Genomic DNA, 26,024 nt, shown 5'->3' on the forward strand with positions numbered 1-26,024 from the left:
AGAGTTTTGATAGGGAGATTTTTTTAAATAGTTTTTCTTTTTTTAATAGAAGAGTCAGGAAATGAGGTCATCACAAGCAGGGGCAGTATCTGCTTTGTCCGTTACTGTAAACCCAGGAGCCAACACAGTGCCAGGCATGTAGCAGGAGCCCAGGAATGATGAACAGATGAATGTGTTCCATCTTTTAAGACAGAACTAAAAACAACAGATAAAGTTACAAGAAGACAAAGTTTGGACACTGAGAAAGCACTTAACCAACTACAGCTTTACAAGGTGCATTCTTCCCTTTCATCCTGAGGTGTATTATTATCCTCACTTTGTAGACCAAAAAAAGAGAATCCGATTATTTGAGTGACTTCTGTGAGTCACTTGACTAGTAAGTGATAGAATCAGTACTGGACCTTAATTCTCCAAATCAGCTTAGAGCTGTTCCCTTTGGTCTTAGGAGATAGTGACCTTCCATCATTTGAACTTTGCAGAAAGACTTCCGATGGCTTTCTGACATGGATCCTCTGTGAAAATTGACTGACCGCTGCAGAAAGTTTGGATAAATTATTCCAAGATCTCTTCCAACTCCAGCTCTCAGTGAGCCAGCTGCCTTTGGTTGGGAAGTAGCTTGGGATGATAGTGTCTTTGAACCAAACATACCTGGGCCAGGATCCTTTGCCACTTGCAAGCTGGGACCTCAGCAATTACTGAACTAAGATCAGCTCAGACTTCTTTTCTTTTCTTTTTTAAAGATTTTATTTATTTATTTGACAGGAAGAGAGATCACAAGTAGGCAGAGAGGCAGGTAGGGTGGGGGAGGGGAAGCAGGCTCCCCACCAAGCAGAGAGCCCGATGTGGGGCTCGATCCCGTGACCTGGGACCATGACCCAAGCCGAAGGCAGAGGTCCCAACCCACTGAGCCACCCAGGCGCCCCTCAGACTTCTTTTCTTTACCTGTGGAATAATGTCTACTTATAGCACTGATGCCAGGATTAAATAGATCATTGTGTTCATGGTGCCTGGTAGTTATAATTATTGTTATCATTGTTGTTATTTAGAGGAGCAGAGTATCAATGAAGGCAGAAGAGAAACACTGACTCCTAGAATTGGATTGGACCTAGGAGATGATTTGGTCTAACCTCCTACCGAACAGTCGTTAGTCAGCAGAGCCACAATAACAAATTCCTATAGACTGGGTGGCTTATAAACAACAGAAGTTTATTTCTCACTGTTTTGGAAGATGGGGAGTTAGAGATCAAGGCTTCAGCAAATTCTGTGCCTGGTGAGAACCCACTTCCCAGTTCACAGCAGTCTTCCCATGGCATCCTCACTTGGCAGAAGGTGGAAGAGAGCTCTCTGGGTTCTCCTTCATAAGGGCCCTAGTGCCATTCATGAAGACTTTACTCTCATGATCTAATCACCTTCCAAAGGCCTCAACTCCTAAAACCATCACTTTGAGAGCTAGGACTTTAATGATATGAATGGGGGTGGGCACAGACATTCAGCCCATAACACAGAGAATCGTTCTGCCAGATGAACGTCTGGTCTCTGTTTAAGAACGTATAGTTTGAAAACTACAAAAGACTACATACACATCTCTCAGTCAATCATTCATAGAGGATGTGTGACTTATCAGTGCTCTGAATGTTTGGCCTGAGAGAGAAGATGGGGGAGAGTCTTGTAGACCAGAAGGAAGGCACAAAGCGGTTACTGAGATACACTGTGAACATCTGTGACTTCTGTGGTGCAGTGTCTACATATTTTCAGGTTTGTCCAACCATCTAAAATAATCTCAGTTGAGGCAGGGACAACCTTAAATTATGTCTTATATAATTTGGTGACTATAAGAACTTAGATTTATATAACTTTGCACATCAGTTATCTCATTTGTCTTCACAACTCTCCTAGCAAGGTGGGAGAAGGGACATTTACCTTCCTTTTACATACACAGAAAAGGAAGATCAGTGTTAAATGACGTGACTGGATGGTAATGACAACGATCAGCTTCACGCTGAGCATGAGGCCTGGCATTTTACGTGGGCTTTCTCATTTAGCCTCATGACAGCTATCATATTCTCATTTCACGGATGATAAACTGAGGCACAGAGCAGAGAAGTGACGTGGCCAAGGTCATACAGTTGGGAAGTGGCAGCACGAGAGTGTGAGTCGGGCAATTGGACTTGCCAGCTCAGGCTTAACCTCTAGCCACTACCCTTGAGGAAGGGGTGGCATCCAGTCCAGAACCCAGCTCGTTTTCCTCTGCGACTAGTGCTTTCTGCCCTCCAACCCTCTTACCTTCTGGCTTGAAGCTCATACTGATGTCCTTGTTATTTGTTCTTTCTCCCTCAGGAAGAGAAGAGGAGGCTAAAGGAAGAGATTGAAAGGCGACGGGCAGAAGCTGCTGAGAAACGTCAGAAGATGCCCGAAGACAGCTTATCAGATGACAAGAAGCCATTCAAGTGTTTCACTCCTAAAGGTTCATCTCTCAAGGTATTTCTTATTCCCAGAAAGTCTTGTAACACCTATGTTATAATGTGATGAAAACTGGATTTTAGCCCCTTACTTAGTCATCGTTCAAAGCCTTTGCTTCATTTAGCTTTTTGCTCCTTCTTTCAGCCTTTTTAGAGCTCCTCTTTGTAACATGTAGGGAGGAGAGAAATAAAGCAGAGAGCTTTGTATCTGTTGTTCGTTAGATGCTTTGGTATGCATTAAAGTGACATTCAGCGATTATCTCTAGATTTCAGTGACCCATGCCCTCCGGATGCCTCATCCCTTCAAGCTGTTGAAAATGGAAACATTTAAAGTTTGTAAAGTGGGCAACTATACTATAAAGGTTTGAGCCACTTTTCATACTAGCTGTTCACTTTTAATTTGTCATTATTAAAAGTAAGGGCAGCTGGAAATGGTACTGGTCAAATCTGAAAGCTGTTATCACGGGAGGAGATGAAATGTAACTTGGGGATCCTTTGCCAGGATGAGTTTGGTCCTGGCACTGCCTTCGAGGAGCACAGCTCCTAATTGATGGAAGATCGAAGTGCTGGCAAGAGAAGAGAGAATGAGCAGGAGGGAGCCCAGTCAAGGAGAAGAGGGAAGGGTTGACATGCAGAGAAAAGAGAACAGAAACAAGAAAGCAGTATTTATTATTTATACTAAATGCCATTATTTTTAAATATGTGGGGCTTTTTTTTTTGAGTGAACATTTATTGAGCACCTGGCACAGTGAAGATAGTCAATAAATATTTGCTGAATGAATAAATGAATGAATGAATCTTCAGAGATTGGAGCTTTTAACACTTCTATTTCTCCCTCATTTTCCATCAAACTAGCGAGGCTACAAAGAGAATCATAGCCAGGCTCTAGCTGCTTAAATATACGCATGTGTGTGTCTATAATTGTGTGTGTGAGGTCAACTTATGTGGCCCACTAAAGTGAACAAAAGCCAGTTACTTACATTTTACAGTTACTACCTGTTTCACAGGAAAATCAGAGTGTTTGATCCTTAAGGAGCTCTGCTTAGTCTTTATGATCATCTGGGTCCCAATCATAGTCTCACGCCTCCCACATAAACTCCTTATACCCGAACCCTCTCTTCTCAAGATCTGCTTCCGGGAGAATCAGAACCAAGCCACAGGGGGATTTTATTATTTCATATTTGATATTTATAACATACCTAACAGGTGCTATGTACTATGAAGGAGAGAAGAGCAAAGCAAGGTCTTTGCCCCCATGGTGTTACCATAGTCACCTTCTCAGGGGAATCCCAAGAATAACCAGGTAACCGACTGCAGCCTTCCAGGCAGTGACATCTCAGAGCAGAGCACAATGAGTAGAAAGCAGCTTTATAGAGTGGGTGAGGTTTTGGTTGGACACTGAAATTTGGATTTCATAGTTTTCCTATGTCCCCAAATATGCTTCTTTGGATTTTTGAGCCATTTAACAATATAAAACCCATTCTTAGCTTGAGAGCTATGTGAAAACCATGGCCTACGTAAGGCCCATAGGCACATGGGCCACAGTTTGCAGACCCTGCGGTAGAAGAAAGAGCAGAAAGGCAGCAACAACAACAACAAAACAAACAAAGCAAAACACAAAAGCAAAAAACAAAAACCCCACGCAGTTCAGGTTATCTCCATGCAGTGACCAGAGTTCTGTTCTCAGTCTGGGTCCTTGTGTTTCTGGCTCATCAATAATCAAAGAAAGCCGTGTTCTCTCTTCCTACCCTCCTCGACAGCCCACCCAAGCTAAGTTTTCTTTGAACAGTCTTGATAACATGAAGAAGGCCATAGTCATCTAAGCTTCTAATTGCTGTTCTTTTCAGGAGAAACTACAGCCCTTCATCGTTTCCTTCTCCAAATATCTCTTCTCTACTAAATTATTCAACTTACTTACTTCTCTGGGCTTTCCCTCAGCCAGATTCCTGGATTCCCATTTCATCCAGCGTTCCTAGGAAGCCATTCATCTATTCCCTGTGCTAGAGAGGCATGTGTGAGCAAATTATTTATGTTAAAAAGAAACAAAAACTGTTTAATTCCTATATAACAGAGACATGCTTTCAGGCACAGGCCATCTATTGCTTTTTTTCCATAGTATGTGCCTTGAAGAATTTGCTGTGGCTCTGGTTTTGGAGCTCAGTTTCATAGTCTATGATTGAATTCCTACAGTCGTTGATACTCTTGGCCCCGCGACTTTTATAAGTGGTCATAAGTTAAGATTGTAGAATGCCAGTGTGAGGGAAAACATTTGCTATTTGACCTCAAAGTATTATCAACTCATGTATTCTGTTACGTTCTCATGACTCCTATTCCTTGTCTGGGAAACTCTGAACCTGGTTTCTCACAGTTAAAATTTTGTTAGCGGTGAATGGTTTTTCTTACATAAAACATGTACAGAGCAAATTTTAAGTGAATTAAATTTAAAATTGGGTTTTTATTATTGTTGTTTTCATATTTCGGTAGTGGAAGGGGCGTAGAATAGGAGAGAGCCAATTTTCTAAAATGAATAGCATGCAGGCTTTCCCTTCAGTTTTATCGAGACAACACTGCCACCTCTTGGTCTGCGGAAGAACCGACTGCTCTCGTGAAAGTCCTTTTACAGAAATTTGTTTAGTGTATAAATTCAGTACACCTTGTTACATTATCTAGATAAAGTTAAGGATGTCCCAGTAGGAATGCATCAGTAAGTGGACGGTGAGACCTGACAAAATGTGATAATGAAGTCAAGCTGTGTTTGATGTCATAGGTACAAAAGGAAATGTCAGAGTCGGAGAATCTCCGTCATTTGAATTAATGGGCTAGGCGAGGTTAGCAAGCTCATCCCAGAGTTGGAAGGATGCTGGCAGTGCTACAAAAACCAAGTCTCACCTCTGCCGCCCCTTCCTCGTGCCTCTGTCCTTCCCCTGTGTGTTTCATTCCTTCATCCCCCCTGCCCTGGCTGTGTTCCCCAAATCTCCATGCTCTGTCCCAAATGTCCTGTCCACTGTAACTCGTGTACTCCTCCCCCCCACCTTCACTTCCATAAACTCATTGATGAAACTGTGTAAACTATAAACTAAAAACCTCAGCTCAGAATCCAAACTACTGAAAAACTTCTCTTCTCCACTGACCCCACAGACTCACTTCTCCCAAGGCCACATTTTCTTCTTCTCTTTACTATGGTATCTATCATTGAGTGTGAAGTATTTTATTTGTTTGTTTCTACTAGTCTCCCCTGGTCATTGTGTTCTTCTTAAAGAATGGGACACTGTCTTACACACTGCTGGGTGTTCAACTTTATAGAGTGAGTGCTCAGTATGTAATTTATTGGTTAGTTTAGCTGACTCACTGGCAGGGTTAAAGGAGGATGGAAGGATGGATGGATGGATGGATGGATGGATGGATGGATGAATAGATAATATTAAAAATGGCAGCGCATTGCATGGTTTCAATATATTTCACCTTATTCAGCTGGCAACTTTTTCTCCAGAAGTACACATCTAAGTTATATTAAAATCAGAAAAAAAAAATTTAAGACACTTTGCATCCCATAAACTCAGGGATACTGATAACACTTTTTTGTATGAAGTTTTATTTTTAATGAGTGTGTATTTATCATTGTGAGAAATCATTGGAAAGAATGAAATGCCCCCACTAACAACTGTAAAGATGTCACTCAACTGATATTGGGAGTGAAGCATTTTTCCAAAAAGCCTAACTGTGTTTACTAAAAAGTCCACGAGTCCCAGGACAGTCCAGGCCAGAAAGAGCCACTAACATCTCAGAAGACTCTAGGGGACACTCAACCACAGCAGCCTGGAGTGTCTGAAGTCTGGTAGATTCCTTGGCTGCCCTGAACAGGGCAGAAAATGGACCCCTTGGGCACGTGTGTGCTTTGGAACAGGCAGTCATTTACAGAGGTTTTAGTATTTGCTGATTTTGGTAGGTGATAAGTGACAGAGGCTGTTTCTCCCCTGACGTTGGGTATCCAAAGGAGTCGACAGATACTTGCTGACTTACATAGAACATCTGATAAGAGTGATACAGTTTTAGTGAAATACCGTGTTTGATTTAGTAGCTTTAGTTTTAGTAGAAGGAAGTTCCTAGCTTTTTTTTTTTTCCTAAAGATTTTATTTATTTGACAGACAGAGATCACAAGTAGGCAGAGAGGCAGGCAGAGGGGAGGTGGAGCAGGCTCCCTGCTGAGCAGAGAGCCCGATGGAGGGCTCGATCCCAGGTCCCTGGGATCATGACCCAAGCTGAAAGCAGAGGCTTTAACCCACTGAGCCTCCTAAGTGCCCAGAAGTTCCTAGCTTTGAAAAGAAAAGGGTTTCTATTAAAGACTACCATTTCATATATACTCATCAGTTTTTATGGGCTTTTTTCTGCCATTCCCACTTGGGCTAATGGGGCTTTCATGGGAGACCTCAGCCCTGAGGAACCGTGCCCCAGATCTCAATCTCCTCCCATCCCCATCTTCCATGTTCAAGGCCAATTAAATTGGTCAGCTTGACAGCTGTCAGTTAGGAAGCCAGGCTAAGCAGGAGGTGAAGAGTTCACAGTTCCTGGTTATCTTGCTTATTCAATCCTACTGCACACTAAATACATAGTTAAAATGCTGTGGGAAATTTTTGTTAATCAAATAACATGGTATATCTATACTCATATAAATATGTCATAAAGGGTAACAGCATGTGCTTTTGGAAAAAATGGTTGTTGTCTTGAAATGTAATTATTTTGCCACTGAGTGACATTGTTTCAGAGGCATTTTTATTCCATTTCTGTCTGGTCTTTAATTTGCCTCCAGAACTTTGTATTTCTCCACACTTTCTCTATCGTCTACCATTTGTCCCCTCCAAATCTCACTCTCAAATACCTCATAAGTAGTTTTATTACTACTGTTACCCTGTACACTCTCTGGTGCTTTTACTTCCCAAGTGGCATGGGCTGAGAAACATTGTTTATAAGCTGCAAATATTAACTGGGTCTTTCTTTTTTTCAATTCCTAGATAGAAGAGCGAGCAGAATTTTTGAATAAGTCTGTGCAAAAAAGGTAAATATGGTTGATTATTCAGTTGAGAATTATCAGCTGTTGTATATATGGAAAGATTCTCTCTTGTATTTTTATGTGTGTATGTGTGTGTGTTTATTCACGTAACAGTGGCGTCAAATCAACTCATCAAGCAGCAGTCGTCTCCAAGATTGACAGCAGACTGGAGCAGTACACCAGTGCAATTGAGGTGAGGTGGCCTCAGTGTCATGGGCAGTGACAGATTGTGTGGGTGGATGACCATAGAGGCCTAGGACAGTAATCAGGTCCAGTAACCACATTACTGTGTTGGAATATTAGTGATGCTTCATTATACTTCAAACTAGTTACAAAAAAGAGCAGTGATAAAGGTAAATTATAGAAGATTTTAAATAAATCATTGTTTTCTACTTTCAGCTGGAATATTCCTTTTTTTTTCCTTAAGATTTTATTTATTTATTTGACAGAGAGAGAGAAATCACAAGTAGGCAGAGGCAGGCAGAGAGAGGGGGGAAGCAGGCTCCCTGCTGAGCAGAGATTCTGCTGTGGGGCTCGATCCCAGGACCCTGAGATCATGACCCGAGCCGAAGGCAGAGGCTTAACCCACTGAGCCACCCAGGTGCCAGAATATTCTTTAATGAAGCTGTTACTCATTTAATGAATGGGCTCCTTGGTACTGAACTATGTTACTTGTATGGACATAAGTATATCTTCAATATCCTTAATTATTTTTAAAATGTGTTTCCATATGTAGTTTAAACAGTTCCAACTGTGCTTAATCCTTTTTTATCTATAAAAACTTTTATTATCAAATAAAAGTAGTAGTATAAGTTAATATAAAGGCAATAGACTAGGTTTAATCATCATCATTGTGCTTGAAAGACCATAGTTCTATGCTTTTTTCTGTTCCAACTTTTTTCCACCCCATTTCCCCCAAAAGGGGGGTCTACACGATTTGGAAATAGAGTATATTTCCAAGTACCAAAGCACTTGGTACGGGGCCATTGAAGAAGATGTGTTTTTTTCTCCTTTTGTAGTTTTAGTCAATGGTTTTACCCTTCTGATGTATATCAGAACACGTGCTATAAAGTAATTGGATCCGTTTGGTTTGATTTTTCTCCTCTCCTTTGTGCAGCAGAGTAGAGATACCTATAAAATAGTTCACAAACAAATGATAAGAGGGAATAAGAAAGAGAAAGGTCTGGATGATTTATCAAATGAATAATCAAGTCCTAGTACTAAAGAGGTGATTTTTCACAAGACTAAGTGTCCAGAAAAATAAAAGACAAATTGCAGATAGTTATTTCCTGTGGTTGAATTGATCAGAGCTTTAATAGGATTAGCAAAGCCAAGACTGTGGCTTCAGAGCTTATACAGTCCTGGGAGATTTTCTTACATGCCGGCCACTGATGGTACGTACCCCTCACCCTGGCTGGCCACCTTGGCAGCCCATGCCACGGGCCACAGAGCAGGACCACTAGAGAAACTGCAGGCTTCTGGGTATGCCCATCACTGCTGCTGGAAACATACTGTGAATGCACACCTTCCATTTTTACATCTGTTCTTCCCTGTTTCTGGTACATTCTCCATACGCAGATCTCCATTTTTCAACATGTCCCTGTCTTCGGTCCTTTGTATATGCCCTTCCCTCTACATGGAATGACACTCCTCACATAGCCACTTTCAAACCTTCTGTAGCATCTCTGTTTAAATGTCACTTCTTCAGAGGGGCCATCTTTGCTGCCTTAAACTGTTACTCCCCTCATGGCTGCCCTCTGGGCGAGCTTTACACACTACATTTCTCTTTCGTAGCACTTTCCACATTGGGAAGTAAATACTTGTATAACTAGTTACTGTTGTTCACACAGCAGACTGTCTTGAGCAGCTCTGTATCCCCAGAGCCTAGCACAGTGCCCTGCACACACACAGCCCTTATCTGTTGAAGAAACAACGTGAAATACCACCTTCGCAATCAGCGGAGTCCCAGGAAAAGGCATCATTTCATTTTTGGAAGACCCTCTGACGTAGGTCTTCTGGTTTATTTGAGGCATATGTATCATCAGAATGTAGTTTCACAACAGAATTTTTGGAGAAGGTGATGTTTTTTTTACTATCATAACAAATTTTAAATGATCATGTTGAAGAAGACAAGCTCACCAGAATCTTATGAACAAACTTCTCAGCACCAACCCTAAAGATATTTCACACATTTCAGGGAACAAAAACCGCCAAACCTCTGAAGCCAGCGGCCTCGGATCTTCCCGTTCCTGCTGAAGGTGTCCGCAACATCAAGAGCATGTGGGAGAAAGGGAATGTGTTTTCATCCCCCACTGTGTCAGGCACACCGAATAAGGTCAGTAGACGATTTGGGTCTTTTAATTTGAGAGGCTGGATTTTTTTTTTCTTTTTTCCTTTTTTTTTTTTTTTAAAGGAATCACACTACTTAATTATAAAAGCAGTGAAGAAGATGTTAATTGTCTCAGAGACGGTGTGTTCAGGAGGTTAGGCTGTGTCCTGTGCTCTGACCCCAGTATTCTAAATGAAGTGCCTGGAATTAATCATCAACCCCTGGGGGTGGGGGTGGGGTGAGGCGCAGGGAAAAGAAAACCAGATAACATTGTCTTTAAATATCAAGTTTAAGGTTTATTTTACTCAAAATACTAAAGATAAAGATCAATAATTGATTAGTGCCACATAATGGTTATGTGAAGAAATACCTAGTAGTATTTTTGAGGTTACTTTGAAGTTTTTTTTTCCAAGTAAGGTTTGTTGTTGTTTTTTTTTTTCCTGTAATATCGTATTATTGACTTTGTAGGAGACTGCTGGCTTGAAGGTGGGGGTTTCCAGCCGCATCAATGAATGGCTAACCAAAACCCCAGATGGAAATAAGTCACCCGCTCCCAAACCGTCTGTAAGTAGCTCTGGGTTTTCCTGAAGTGTTTCGCTCTCTCAGTTTCCAGCAGCAGAAGGTCTGTTTGCTTGGGAAAGACGGGTGCTTCTATCCTTTGCTGTCACCCCAAACAACAAATGAGGAGAGGCTCAGAATTAGAGAGAGTGGTCCAGTGCAGAGGGTAGAATGGTGCCACAGTCACCTCGACACCCTGAGCAGGGCAACTAGCCAGAGCTTGAAGCGTCCACAGTTTACACTCTTAACTGGTCTGTTGGCTTAGCTTCCATTCTATAAATCGCAGTTAGGAATTTGAAAGTGAAAATGGCGAATTATCTTGGCCACTTCTCAGTCAAGGGCACTCCTAGAGTTATTCCCAAAAGAATGTGTATGTTGGCTATTTTGAACCCATATTTTCTAATTTGCCTAATTTCTGTAACTTAACACAAAAATACAGTTATTGGGCAGTTGTTGAAATAATTGCTATAATTTTATTGTCAACACCTCCAAAGGAAAGCCATTAAAAAAAAACAGGCAGTAAAACTGGAAACTATAAAAACTGCTTATGAATGTTATTTTTGGAAATCTAACATTTTCTTATTAAGTGTGGCTATCTTACTATAAAAATGGTCCTTTAAATTTTTCATTGAATATCTGTGATAATTGCCTTGCATTTATCATTATAACCAAAACCTTATTAAGCTCCCTACTATATATTAGTGGTCTTTTTCTCTGTTAAGTTGCTTTTATACCTTTGTTGGTGCCCAAGGGAGCAGAGCCTCTATTGGTATAACCACTCCAAACCAGAGGTAGAAGAAAAGCCTTCTCAATCACTGGCCTCTGCATTGTTGAGCATTTAATTGCATCCATTGACTCCACATTTAATCTCCAAAGTAGTCAGTAAAGTTTATCACTTTTCCAACTTAAAAAGAAAAAATGGAAATATTTCCATACGTTTCGTGGGTACAACTCCTTATAATCAAGTAATATTCGGCCTGAGATTGTTTGCACTAGAGCTCATGGGAGGTATAAAACTAAATGTAAACCCAAGTTAAAACTGAAAAGTCAATATATTGGAAAAAAAAATCTTCCCCCCATCCAAGCAGATACGGAAAGAAGGGTCTGTAACTGGAGACAGTTTAGGCAAGGGATCATACCCAAAAGGTATATTCTCTTTAGTGCCTCAAATTTCCCCAGCACCAAAGGTGACATAAAGAGTAGGAATTACTTTTTTAAATGGTAACTTATATAAGTTTTGTGTGTGCAGACGAGTGATTATTAACTTTTCTGAATTTGGGGCCCTTTTGAAAACCCAGTGAAATCGAAGGGCGCTTTCCCCACAAACACACACGTGATACTAATTGAGCAAGTTCGTAGACCCACTGAAGATCTCACAAGATAGGAAGGCTAAAGAGAGAAGGGTATATGTTTTCCTCTTTGATGAGTATAGCACATCACTAGACGAGATGGTTACTTTTTCACATTTACAGTTTGGCAATCTCACTCATTTCTAAACCATATTATACCCCTGTATTTGGTGTAGGACTTGACCTTACTCTTTTAACAGCACCAAAACTGATAAGTTATCCTCATCCGTGTTGTCCTAATGGGAGGGTTAAGAGATTTAACTTAGTTATTACTACAGCAGGTATAATAACTGTGCAGATTTTCACCCAAAAAAGCCCATTTTCTGGAAGGACCAAAAGGTATTACAGGGAAATTACAAAACCATTGCCTGTCTTACCTGTGATTTAGTAAGCAATTTGCTAGACCATCTCCTAGAGGATGGAGAGGAAAGGAAAGAAATGCATCAATTAGTATAGATTGGGGCGATCTATTTTTTCCCATGTCCCATTGGATTTGGTAGACTAGTGTGGCTTCCTAGATGAGGGTCAGACTGGAAGAAAACAAATGTAATTGATGTTGTCAATAACAACTTGTTTGAATGTGCTTGAAAAGCAGATTTAAGCTTTGTGCACATCCTAGGTGTAGTGCACCCAATGCCATGTTGAAGTCTGAATAAACAACATGGCAGTGTCTTTGGTAGAGGACATGACTTGGAGCCCAGCAAGGGCAAGAAGGTAACTCAGAGACACTATGGATCTAGCAGAAAAGAGATGAAATTTCTGAAATGCAGAAAGGGGTAGGAGGATCCTGCAGATGCATAAAACTTGTCAGGAAAACATTAAGTCTGGGAGGGCAGCATAGACAGGTCAAGCAAGGATCTTGTTCAGGTTTTATCGGTGGCGGCGGGGGGGGTCTCACACTGGTGGGCTAAGATCTGTGTAGTTTGGGCCGCTTTATTTCCCTTTTTAAAATTGTAATTTGAACACAGTATTGAGGTGCAGAGGTATACAGTCTTGAATATATTGATTCCCTCTTTAAAAAAAAAAATTTTATTTATTTATTTGATAGAGATCACAAGCAGGCAGGGAGGCAGGCAGAGAGAGAGAGAAAGGAGGCTCCCCACTGAGCAGAGAGCGTGATGCAGGGCTCGATCCCAGGGCTCGATCCCAGGACCCTGGGATCATGACCTGAGGTGAAGGCAGAGGCTTTAACCCACTGAGCCACCCAGGTGCCCCAACTTTTTTTTTTTTTAAGTTTCTTATACCAGGTCTCTTTGGGCATTTATGTTTCTAGCCTGGGCCTTCGTGCAGGCATCTAAGTTTGACACCCTTGGGACTCTGAGCCTGAGCCCAGGAAGTCAGAGGATTACCTAAAGACAGCAGCCAATGGGAGACCCCCAAAGGGGCCTTCTGGTTTGGGATCAGAGGTGATTTATCCTCAGCTCCTTTTTTATAGTCCTTGGTATACACGGGTGGAGGGGAAAGCCTGGGTTTGTTTTGGCACGTGTGCGGCATGTGTCCACTAAGGAAAAAAAGTCAGAGGAAAATTCTTTTACCAAAACAGTCCTCACCCAGTGAAGCCTCAAGCACGGAAGGAGCAATCCACAGGATTAGAGTTCTGTTCTACAACGCCCTGAAGAGAAAAACCACCCTTTACCACGGGATACATAGCAATTTTCTTATGTGCTAAAAATCAAAGGTGTTCAATGTAGTTTGTCAAACCAATATCTTTAGGGTCTCTGAAAATTAACTTACTCAGAATTAAACACTGATCTATACCTGATTCTTTACTGGGACATCTCCTGCTATTTGTGGGCAGAATTTATAGGATTTTGGTGTAACTTTATAACTAGAATTCAGTTCTGAGTATGTCTGCTTTATTTGGCTTGACTGTTCTTTGTGTCTAACCTGCACGTTATATACAGCAATTTAAGTGCTAATTTGTCTTTCTTTTTGTTTAAAAAGTCCCAACAATGTCTATCTCAGCTGAATTCTCTTCTTCATTCTCTGATCTCTGGTTGACTGGAAACCTGCTTCTCCTGCCTTCATTTCTCCCTCTTCTTCTGGAGTGGGTCTTTCTCTAAAGTGTAGTCTGGCCAGGTAATTGCCTTTATACTTCCCCTTTGATTTCAAATGCCAGCTTACCACCTGGATGTCCATATTTTCTTGAGATGGACTCTTTAAACTCTGCAAGTGCTCTCAAAAGGTTAATAGGCAGGATTTAAAGGAACTACAATTCACTTTCTTCGGTAAAAGAACATTCATGTGAAAGAATAATAATTGTTTTATATGAATCAAATAAATAAAGTAATAATAGCCACTTTCCAGAGCTTCCATTAGTATGTTCCTAATTATAGTTTGCCAAATTTTAAAACAGTCGTCCACACAATTTGGCAGCTTCTACCTACATTGGCAAATGTAGTGGAATTCTTCAAAAACAACCTGATGTGTTGCTTACTGGTTCCAAGTTAAATAGGTGTAACTCTCTAATGGAATATCAGGAATCCAGGCCACAATGGAAATCTAGAAACTCAGTAAGATTAAGGTAAATCTGAAATGCTTCACTTGGTACCATTTACCCAGTGAATTTTCAGTGTCAAGATTTCAATAGTATTATCAAAACTGTGTCCATTTAGACCAGTGTCTGTGGATAAACGCAATCATTATTAGCTTTGCCTTCCTAATGAGAAAAGGTTTTGCCAAAATCAACATTACAATTTCAGTAAAACACATTTATTTTCTACAAACCACCTTTGCCAAGTACTAGTATAAGCAAATGCTGGAAGAAAAGTACGTGGAAACAGAAATCTGGATCCCCTTCCAAACCGGATTCATTCTGAGGTAGTAAATAATGAATCAAAGCTATGTAACTGTTACCGATCATTATTTCAGTGTTTTCTTCCCAAGCTTTCTGCATGCTCTCACACACGTCATCAACTCAACTTCTCTTACGGGCACGCCCTGCGGTACATGTTTCGTTTTGTGGGCGCTATAGCGCGTACTGCTGTGCTTCTGAATTGCCTACTTGCTCCTCAGGAAACAACATGATTTTAGTCTGACGAAAGTGCAATTAGTTGAGCTGCCCAGGGCCAGACTCTAAGATAGTAATTCGAGTGCAAGTACTTTACTTGGGAAGCAAAGAAAACACTACAGGAAGTGAGTCAGGGCAAAGAAGGAAGCCAGTAATGCTATTTAAAGTCACCACATGGGCTATCAAAGCTTAATCCCAGTGCGGCACCCTGGAAACCACCATAGAACACGCGCTTCCCGGTTTTCCCACCTGAGGCGTGCGTGAGCCTGAGAAATACTCCTGCACCAAATCGCACGGGTGAGGGATTGAGGACTGCCTCTGGGGGTGTTAACTCTCCGAACTTCCAGCCTGCCTCCTGGGTGGGCAGAGTGGGCATCGGTGCCCAGAGAAAGACCCCAGGCCAAGAAATGGGAGTGTTGGCGTTTGGAAGTCAGGCTGGTCTGCACTGAAGTCCTAAGGGTGTAGGGAATCCACCAGAATGCTGAAAGAAGGCTGATCTGCAAGAGGTGACCTGCTTATCCAACTCCAAAAGAGTTAAAACTAACGTACATTCTATTCACTTCTAAGAGCATGAAAAGTTGAAAATAGGCTGCATTATTTTAAATATGCTTATATTCCAATTCTACTGATCAATTAACAGGAAGCCCTCAGTGGAGGACAGGAACTACCTGCTGGATCATTCCAGCCCATTCTCTTATCATAACATAGACCAAGGTCTATATAAAAACAAACAAATAATATAGAGGACAAGGGGAGATGGAGAGGAGAAGGGAGTTGAGGGAAATTGGAGGGGGAGGTGAACCATGAGAGACTACAGACTCTGAAAAACAACCTGGGGGTTTTTGAAGGGGCGGGGGGTGGGAGGTTGGGGGAACCAGGTGGTGGGTATTAGGGAGGGCACAGATTGCATGGAGCACTGGGTGTGGTGAAAAAACAATGAATACTGTTATGCTGAAAATAAATAAAAAAATATATAAAAAAAAACAAACAGTGGCTAATGATCCTTTTGATTCCATCCATTTCGAATCACCAGGATAAAGTATATTAAATAAGAAATTAATTCAAATAAGCAACAGAAGTGGGGATTTATTTAGAGCTGGCCAGAAAATATAAATGGCCACCTATCGACAACTTCTTCTTTTTCGTCATTAGGATTTGAGGCCAGGAGACGTATCTGGCAAGCGGAACCTCTGGGAAAAGCAATCTGTGGATAAGGTCACTTCTCCCACTAAGGTAATCTCCTGGGAAGATTTGCTTTTCATAGGTTCTTTTCCTGCTGTATCCTGCAGTATGATGCCCCAGGGTCACAGGAGAAATATCGCTGATCCACAGAGCCTTGTCTAGGTGACCATCAGCTTCTAAAAACTTACATATGGTACAGTGAGAGGTAAAGCTCACAGAGCCTGCTGCATCGTCGGCTTGTCAGCAACCCAAGGTTGCTATGGCAAAAAATTAAAATAATATTTAAAAGTCAGGCAAAACTTGCTACCCTAAGAAAACTAATGGCTGAGAGCGCTTGGATTTGTCTTTTTTTGGTCTTCCCGTCAACGGGTATGCTCATTTGTCATAAAGGAGGCTCTAGGCAATATCTAAATGATACTCCAACTGAAAATAGGACTGTCTGTTGTCCAAGGAGCTAATTCAGCTTCTGATTGTAGCCCTTCCCCACTCCAAGCAGTAAGCCCAGTTTTTTCCTTTAACAGAGGGAAAATTGAAGAGAGAGATGTCAGAGAGTGACCATAGCAGGATTAGAACAGTCTGCTTACAGGTCGATTTAGAAGCACTTTTCAAGCAAACCCAGGGCTAGGGAACACCTCAAAGGCAACCGGAGGGTCTCTACAGGTCTGCGAAGTGAGAGAATCACTTGCCCTTTCCTACTTCGACATGTTCCTCAGTCTGGCACAGCTGCCTAATACACTGTTCCATCTCAGTTAGTTATTGATTGCTCTACATTCCAGCAAAATCCACTGGCCCAGTCTCTCTATTTAAGGTGATTTTTAAAAAGCTTTTCTAAATATATTAAAAGTACCTGGTAATAATTATCACCGCTACAAACCACTATATCCGCCCTATGCAAGGAACCATTCTGCCTTCTTAAGCTACATTATCTCCTTTGACCTTCCAACCACCCTGTGAAGTGGTCTTATTATCACACTTGTTTAGAGCTGAGGGAAGCAAAGCACAGGGAGATGAACTTTCCCCAACGACCCAACAATAAGTTAGCAAAGCCTGCATCCAAACTCAGGCCGTCTGGTCTGAGCCTACGTTTTTAACCACTGTGCATGCTACTCTCTTTGGAGGATTGTATAGTTAGCAGAAAATAGAAAGCTTGAAAGTTCCTGGCACAATTTTCTCCTGATGGAGGAGGGGTAAGGGAATTGTTTATTGGTTTCTTTTTTAAGACAAAGAATGAACTTTTGTTGGCCTAAGCCATCATGGCCCCTCTAGCATCCATCTCCAACCTCTTGAAAATGGCAGTCAAATGTGTATATAGTCTGCTTTCTGAATGGAGGGTGCCAGCTGTCCTAGCCCGTCCGCAGAGGTTTCATGGAGCCTCTCAGGAAAACATTCCTCTGAGCCAGGGTTCTGGGAGGTGGAGTAGGGAGATGATCCGGAATGGTAACACTCCAGAGAACACCACTCACGTTCATCACAACATGAGTGGTACTCCTTGGAACTGGGCGGTGTGGTGGTACAAGGTGGGAAGGTGGCAGGGTGAGTCTTCACAAGTACCACACCCTCGTCCTCAGTCATACCACAGAACTCTCTCTACAGTAATAATAATATAACCATGAGGCCCAGAACTGAGTTTACAAGGTAGCAGAGCAGGCAGCTCCTCTGCTCCAAGATGTCAGACTCACTACACGTCAGGCCGTCATTCCTCGGAAATGCAGATTCACAACACTAAGGCTTGTGAATACGTCAGCGAGGAATTCTAGCAACTAGTTGAAGAAATGGTATACAAATAAGAGTGTGGGCCAGATAAGTTTCAAGGGTCAGGGTGTAAGAATAGGAGGGAAGAAATTAAAAAAAAAAAAATAATAGGAGAAAACTAAAGATAAGCACATTCCATTTCGTCATTGTCCTTCATGTGGCCAAGACTGAGCCACTCACCATGTGTGCCTGTTTCGGAAAGCGCATTATGGATTCCTGGCCCTTCGAGTGGAGGTTTTTTGTTTTGTTTTGCTTTTTGTTTTTTGTTTTTTAAGTGTTCCTTGACTGTGAACACCACAAGCAAGGCTAAAGACCAAGATGGGGAAGGGGGAATATAAAGAAGAAAGAAACAGAGAGAGAGAGAAAAGAAAGAAGGAAGGGAGGAAAGAAAGGAAGGAAGGGAGGAAGGGAAAGAGAGAAAGAAAGAGGGAAGCGGAAAGGAAAGGAAGGGGAAAAATCAGCAGAAGAGAGGGCAGACGAGAAGATGAGCAGCATATTTGAATAGAATACCAACAATAATCCTCCCTTCCTTAAATATTTATTCCTGCAGTATTTCAATTATTTTTTCTTCTTATGACACAAAACATCTGGCTGAAACACCATGACCTGCGGATTTAAAGCTCTCTTCTCTTAGCAGGTTTGAGAGAGTTCAAGAAAGAACCCAAAGTAGCCGCTCAAGATGCTGGACCAGCTCAGTTGGAGAGGGCTAGTTTGCTGTTTTATATTTATGTTGATTTACTAAATTGAGTTCATTTCCTCTTGTTTTATTTTCCATTATCCCAGTAAACCCATGTATATTATCACTATATTTAATAATCACAGTCTAGAGATGTTCATGGTAAAAGTACTGCCTTTGCACAGGAGCCTGTTTCTAAAGAAACCCATGCTGTGAAATAGAGACTTGCCTACTGATCAGCCTAACTCTGTCTGAGCAGTGACACCAGCCACACCGAAAGTCAGCTAAAGGAGCGTCACAATGAAAATTGCCTGAGAAATGTGTGCAGTGTCCAGAAAAACAAACCCTAGTGGTTTGGTTTGGTTTGGTTTTTATTTTAAATACAGAAGTCATGTTGTTTCTGCACTTTAGCATAAAGCATGGAAGAAATTATCTTACTAGGCAATTGTAACACTTTCTGAAAGTAACCCATTTCAGATTTGAGATACTGCAATAATGATTGTCTTAAAACAAACAAAAAAAAGATGTACTGTTAAGGTATTGCTTTTTTCATGCTGATGAGTATCTAAATTGGATAATGATGTTAGGTGACATTGGTACTGATTCTTTAGGTTGGTTGCTTTGTGGATTTCTTTGGTAGTGATAGCGAACCACATTTTAGATGACCTGATCATGTATGTATGTGCATACACGTATACAAACACACTAATGGTAGAAAGCTTTTTTATGTGCTAGACTATTATATTTAGCAATATGTCCTTGTAACTAGCCAATATCACAGCTTTTTAAAAATTAAAAATCACAATATTATATTAATATTTCATATTTGCCAATAGATACATGGCAGAATAGGTATTGATATGTTTCCAATGCCCAATAACCTGTAAGAAGAAAAGAGAGAAGTGTCAAAATTAGTTGACATTTTCTATAAAACATAGTATTTAGTGTATAATTAAGAACAATCTTGAAGTCCAGTGGGAATTTGTCCTAAAGCTACCATCTCGGTCAAACACAAAGCTTGCTCAGAACTCTATTCTCTTCTTAAAATCAAGTCCACAGTAGGTTGGCTTAGATGATAAATGAGGTCTCTTCCTTCTCTAAAATTTGAAGACAAGCATTTTTGTCACAAAGTTGTACAGATTGGAATTCCACGTGTGGGTATACTAAGACCAACTTTGGCTAATGTTTGGAAGCAGAAGAAAAGTGTGCAAAAGCCAGTATTTAGCAGTCATGACAGTATTTCCGTTCTTAATAGACTGAAACATATCTTAAGTTAAACTTTTCTACTTTTATTAGTCATTGGTACTTGTAGCTGACAACATGTTGAATTAAAAAAAAAAAAAAGTGTAACTTAGTCCTACCTTTTTCCCCAAGAGTCTATCGACTTGTCATTTTTACATTTTGCACACACAATCTAGATATCACGTCTGATTTTAGCTTATTAGTGCTCATCTATTCTCCACAATAGATGATAAAAGAGTCTTCCAGTGTCTTGCAGTATGTTCTAGCATAGAAATATACATGTAGTGTAATTATATAAACTTATACCTCATTTGACTTAACCAAAATTGTCTTAGTCTCAATTCCTACCGCATTAAGGGAGACTCTCAGATGACTCTTTTCTAATCTACAGTATTGCCCTGGAAGAGCTAGCCAGGGCAAGGCTGGCATGCAGACTGACCACTGCCTTCTGAAGTCTATTTTCCTCATAAATCAGTAAAGAATTGTTGAATCCTCTAGCTTTAGCACACCTGGACCAAAGGAAGGAAAGCCACGAGGACTGCACTGGTCATCTATCCATGACAGAGTAGACATGAGTCTATGATAAAGTGAACTAGAACTCGCACGTAGTTCCTGATTTTAGCATTCACTCCCGTAATTGGAGTGAAATGGATCAAAGTTTGAATTAAGGCCCATGGTGAAGTAATGTTGCTTTGTTGTATTTTTGAATAAGAGTTTCTCCTGATCACTATTATTTTTTTTCCTAGAAAGTCTAAAGTTGAGAAGAGACTATATCGATCCTGACTTTTATTCCAGTATTGGATGGAATAAGTTTTAGGGTAGAATTTTGTTCAGTTTGGATTTAATCTTTTGAAAAATAAATTCCTTGTTTACTTGTTTGATTACAATTCTCTTTGTTATCTTTAAGAGGTAAGACTGCAAGGTGACTAGCATGTTCTGTGAATCTGCCATTCCTAAAAATTTTATAAACACTTGATATTTTTCACTGATAATTGATCGCTGCAATAAATATATATTGTGAAAATGCATCCACAATAAATGGAATTCCTCCAAATGTCTCTGCCTTGCTTATTTTTTATGCACTGAATTGATTACAAATAAGAGTTATATTTGTTTTAATAAAGATGGTGACATAGCAAAATTTGTATTTCAGATTGAGTATTGGTTTCACTCTTCTTTTTTTTTAAGATTTTATTTATTTATTTGACAGAGAGAGATCACAAGTAGGCACAGAGAGAGAGGGTGGGGGGGATCAGGCTCCCTGCTGAGCAGAGAGCCTGATGTGGGACTCGATCCCAGGACCCTGAGATCATGACCTGAGCTGAAGGCAGAAGCTTAACCCACCGAGCCACCCAGGCACCCTTTTTTTTTTTTTAAGATTTTATTTATAGTTTCACTCTTTTTAAAGAAGAAAAGCCATTTCATATTTTTTAAATTCTTATTACTGGCAATTTCTAACAAAAATTGCTCTGATAAGGGCCACTCATCAAACGTGTACAGAAAAGGTTGAAAAGAGGGATTAAAAAAAAATTCTTCTTCCAAAAAAAATTATATCTTCCTCCATCCTCCCTCTCATTCCTCATCTTGTTGCACACCACCCCTCTTGCTCCTAAGATGGAAGTACAATTTTCCCAAAGGTAGTGTCTTTTATAGTAGAAGTGGCCATTTAATATATACCCTTTGTTTGCAGAATACTGACTATTTTCAAGGCACTGGAGACTACATTTACATCCACAGATTTTTTGGGGTAGTAATTTTGCATATTTATGTAACACCGGTTGAATATATGAGGTTCTTCTCATAATGGTTTAAACTGTGAGCCTAGAGCCCCTGAACAGTCCCCTAAATCCTGCCCATCATATTGGACAAAATTAGCTAAGTTACTGCAACTTAAAAAATAGTACCATTTACTTCACCGTCCTAACCGTTTAGGCAACAAGGTAATTGTCCTCAAAGTTAATGCACAAAATTAAACAATGAAAAGAATGCCATCTACACTACTGGCACCAAACTGATAGGATTAGGTTAGGGGTGGACAAAACTTAATTTTACAGTGTGTGTATTCAGGTTATGAGGTTAAAGATGTTATAATCTTTTGTATGATATAGAAACAGGTCTGTATTTCAAGTTTTTTCCTACTCTTGCTTGTATGAGTTCTCGAAATGGAAGAGTGGCTTTTTAAAAATCTCATGACCCCACATATGTGTTCTTCCACAGGACCAAGGAGAAGACCAACAGGGTCTTGATCTGAGTGCTGTGTGTATTTGGGTCAAGCTTATTAGTCATGTCCAAACATACTGTATCCTTAACTGATTTTTTTTATCCATATCTACTATTAAGAAAGGCATGTGAAAATCTCCCTGTATGATTATGGATTTTTCTATTTTTCCTTATAATTCTGGAATTAATTTTTAATTAATTAATTTTGCTTTCAATATTTTAAGATATGTTTTAGGTGCATGTGCAAGTCTAGAATCATTAAAGCTTCCTAGTAAACTGAATGTTTTAACATTACAAAGTAATCCTCTATTTGCACAGCAAATCTTCTTTCCTTAGAGTTTATTTTTTCTATTCTTAATATTGCTACAGTGGCTTTCTTTTGGTTGACACTTGCATGACATAACTTTTTTCATCCCTTTACTTTCAACCTTTATGTAGCCTTTAGTTTTAGATGCATGTGTTTGAAAATCAGACATCTTATAATCATCAGGTTTTAATCCATTCTGATCATCTCTGAGTTTCACCTGGAGGAGTATTTAGTCCTTTTATATTTAATGTAATTACTGATATTCTCTTATTTAAGTAGCATCCTAGTTATGTGCCATCTGTTCGATGTACCTTTTCTCTCTTGCTTTTACACCAGGCCTATTTCTGCTTCAGAACATACAGTGATCTACAAGAGGCAGCTGAGAGGCTGAGCTAGACTTTTGGCAAGCCAATGAGGCTAGAGGGAAAAAAAAGAATAGTCTGTCAAAGATGAGGATTTGTTAAACTACTTCCTCCTTATGGGACTACAAAGAGCTGACTCCTGAAAGTAAGGGTGAGATTGAAGTAATTGGTCCTTACATGAATTGGGACCTTCCTTAACTTGGGGAACAATTGCATTATTCCAATGGGGAGATAAATGATAAATGGTAGACATGAAACATGAAAAGTTACAAAATACTGAGGAAGAATTCAAGAGTTTAAGAGAAAATATCATAAGACTCTAGTACATAACTGTGAAAGAATTATGTAGTACATGATTGTCAGTGTTCAGAGGGAGGAAAAAATATTTCATCTTGGGGTAATCAGAGAAAAAAAAGTATTTGCCTTATATTTCTTTTGTACCCCCAGCAGTATATACCCAGTGCGCCACACATAATGGTGCTGGATAAGTGATATGATGATTTCATGAGCAACCCAATTTATAAACTCTCTGCCAGATGTACTCCTGTCAAGTTTTGTAGGAGGGTTTTTAGAGTTCTGAGAGGTTAATTTGCTTTATAACATTTTTGCTCCCACATTTGTAATTACTGTATCACCTCAGCCCTGCATTTCAGTTCCATGAGGATGGCTGGCCTCTTGCTTTACTCTAATGCAGATCTGATAGCAGAGTTTTGCCAAGGCATGCTTTTAGTGATGTTGGCTTTTGCTACCCTGAAATAGGATTTCCAAAAAATGTCTCGTTAAAATGGGTTGTAGAAGGCCCAACTGGTCATTTCTCCCCAGATAAAGAAACTTCATTCAATAAACTCTTATGGAATGTACTAATATTAAAAAAAAAAAAGTGAAAGAACTATAATCACACAGAACACAAGATTAATTTCTTATGTCCTTTTTAACCTTACCTGGCTTTCTTCCACCCAAACCTACTTTTCTTAGAACAAATGGTGTGTCTTGTATGTCTTGTGCCTGCCAAGGTTAGCAACATAGGTGCTTTGAGTTTTTTCTTTTTTTTTTTTTTAAGATTTTATTTATTTATTTGACAGAGATCACAAGTAGGCGGAGAGGCAGGCAGAGAAAGAGGGGGAAGCAGGCTCCCCACCAAGCAGAGAGTCCGATGTGGGCCTTGATCCCAGGACCCTGAGATCATGACCTGAGCCGAAGGCAAGAGGCTTTAACCCACTGAGTCATCCAGGCGCCTGCTTTGAGTTTTTTCTGATGATGGAAATCAGCTGTCCTAAGTGCACTGGGGTTTCTCTCCTTGGTGAACATCAGAATCAATGGTAGAAATCATGGAACTATGTAGGTTCCAGTCCCAGGAGATTCTTATTCATAGGTCTAGAGTTGAATTGTATAATACCCCTTTGCTCTTCAAATACCTAATTGTAAAATGCAGATTTTGACACAGAAGGAGTTGGGAGGGCCTGAGATTCTGCATTTCAATAGGTTCCCAAATGACGCGCCAGTCACTGCGGCTGCATTGGGCAACACATTTCAAGTAGTGAGGTCTCACTCTAGGCTCTGTGTGGAAATGCGCGCTCCAAAGATTCTCACTGCAAAGATTATCACCATTGTGATCTCATTCACAACAGAATGAGATCACTTGCTATGATATAACACTTTATATATAAACTGTCTTAATCCTTAACATCACTTTTAGCAGATAGGTGCCATCACTATCTCCATTTTATAAAGAAACTGAGATGCACAGAAGTTAAGTAACTTACCTAAGGTCATATAGCTAAGTATTCTGGTTCCAGAGTCCATACTCTTAAACCCTTACCCTAGTGGGGAGCTTGTTTGAGCACAGATTGCTCTACCCCAGAATTTCTGATTCAGGCCTAAGAATTTGCATTTTCTAACAAATTCTCACATGATGCTAACACTGCACATCCCATAGATCAGCAGCATTAGCTGATTAAACAGGTTCCACTGGAAACTGACATCCCTCATGACCACCTGGTCTTTGTTTCCAATTACTTGTTGAATATGTTCCCCCAAAATCTCCCCAGAAAATACTATTCCAATTTGTGATCACATGTTGTCCCCTACCTAATATATCAGCCTTAATTTTTTTTCCCTAAGTTCCCTGAAACCAAGTTTGAGTCCACCTCATCTAAGAAAACTTACCCTAGCACACCCACTTTTATCTGAACCTTTATTCTTATTAGTGATTTAGTATGCCTGTAGCGTGCCTGCCTTGTGACCATCAGGCACTGGACTAGGCAACCAGAATGCAAAGGGGAAGCTCAGACCTTCCCTTTCAAAGGCTCAGAAACTATGAGAGAAAACAAGATGTTGACATTACTCTCTGGGAATCCTAAGCAGAGATTTACACCAAGTGCCGTAGGTTCACAGCAGAAGAAACCTCTACTCCAGACGGCCTGCCTGCTCCCCAGAGAGCACCTCCCTCGTTGGCAACAACCAAGTCTTACACCACCTTGCACCCTTGGTTCTTAGCACGATACTTTTCACGTGCTATAAACACTCAGCACATTTTTTTACCCGTATTTACTGAAGACCTACGGCTACCCATCAACATTAGCACTAGAGGTAAAAAAAATAACCTAAAATCCCAGCCCCCTGACCTTAAGGGGCTTTGCTATTAAGTAGCAAGAAACAGAATTGAGTAAGTTAAATGCAGTAAAGTGTTGATGTTATGACAGGAGTGGGTTAAGGGGCATAACAGAGGCCCGGAGGACAGAGTTGTCTGAAAGAAACTCAAAAGGGTACTTCTGGGATGAAGGTGGCCAGCGGCTGCTAAGAAGGCTAAGTGGGTGGCATTAACTTGCCTCAGTTCAAGTTTTGCTATTAAGCTTTACAGCCTGAAAAACGATTTGGTCAACATCCAGAGAAGGAATCTTTTTTTTTTTTCTTTTATGGATGTACCCGTAAATTAACCAAGCTCAGAAACCCAATATATTGTATAAAGTCAGAATGGCAGCACACTAGTTTGCAGTGAGAAATTGCCCTCATGGGAACACTGGGCTTCTGTGAGCAGCATTATCTTTCTGTGAACTAAGGTGCTATTTCTGAGAGAGGGGGGCATCCAAGAGAATCACGGAGGACTAGAGGTGTCTGGTTGAAGGGGAGGCTGGCATTTTTTTCCTGTTGGATGGCTGCCTAGCCAGGAGTTGGTTAATTTGTCTCTATGCTACCTGAGCTCATAGAAAAGAGAATTGAAAAGAACAGGCCAGACAGGACAGCACTGTGCCAATGTAGAGAAGACAGGTCCCATATGTGCCCACCAGTCCTAGAGATGCTCGTCACTGGGTCAGTGGTGACACTCTATCATCATGCAGGGATCACCACAGCAAGGCAAGTAGATGCCCAGGTATCAGAATAAGATGTCATCGTCACCAATTGGAGGTCCGCTAGTCAAATGACAATGACAGCTAACATTTTATTGGGTCCTTCCCATATTCCAGGCACTTTCTAAGCACTTCACGTGTTAGTCTCTCATTTAAGCCTCACCACTACCCTACAAGATAGGCA

The 26,024-nt window shown here is 40.6% G+C and overlaps 1 protein-coding gene across 5 annotated transcripts in view; it reads left to right on the plus strand.

Moving 5' to 3' along the window:
- CALD1 (caldesmon 1) overlaps positions 1–20,658 on the plus strand; it is a 183,707-nt gene extending 163,049 nt beyond the window's left edge. For 4 of the 5 annotated variants that reach the window (XM_080818089.1, XM_080818088.1, XM_080818090.1 and 1 more), the window contains 7 exons: positions 2,338–2,478; positions 7,469–7,512; positions 7,621–7,699; positions 9,704–9,841; positions 10,304–10,399; positions 15,905–15,985; positions 18,324–20,658. In XM_080818089.1, coding sequence (XP_080674215.1) covers positions 2,338–2,478; positions 7,469–7,512; positions 7,621–7,699; positions 9,704–9,841; positions 10,304–10,399; positions 15,905–15,985; positions 18,324–18,329 — 585 coding nt within the window. In that variant the 3' untranslated portion in view covers positions 18,330–20,658. Of the gene's footprint in view, positions 1–2,337; positions 2,479–7,468; positions 7,513–7,620; positions 7,700–9,703; positions 9,842–10,303; positions 10,400–15,904; positions 15,986–18,320 lie in introns of all 5 variants that reach the window. The other variant, XM_080818087.1, reaches the window with a different exon arrangement.
- The last annotated feature ends 5,366 nt before the right edge of the window (positions 20,659–26,024 follow it).

Source organism: Martes martes (assembly GCF_963455335.1).
Source record: "Martes martes genome assembly, chromosome: 11".
Lineage (NCBI taxonomy): Eukaryota > Metazoa > Chordata > Mammalia > Carnivora > Mustelidae > Martes > Martes martes.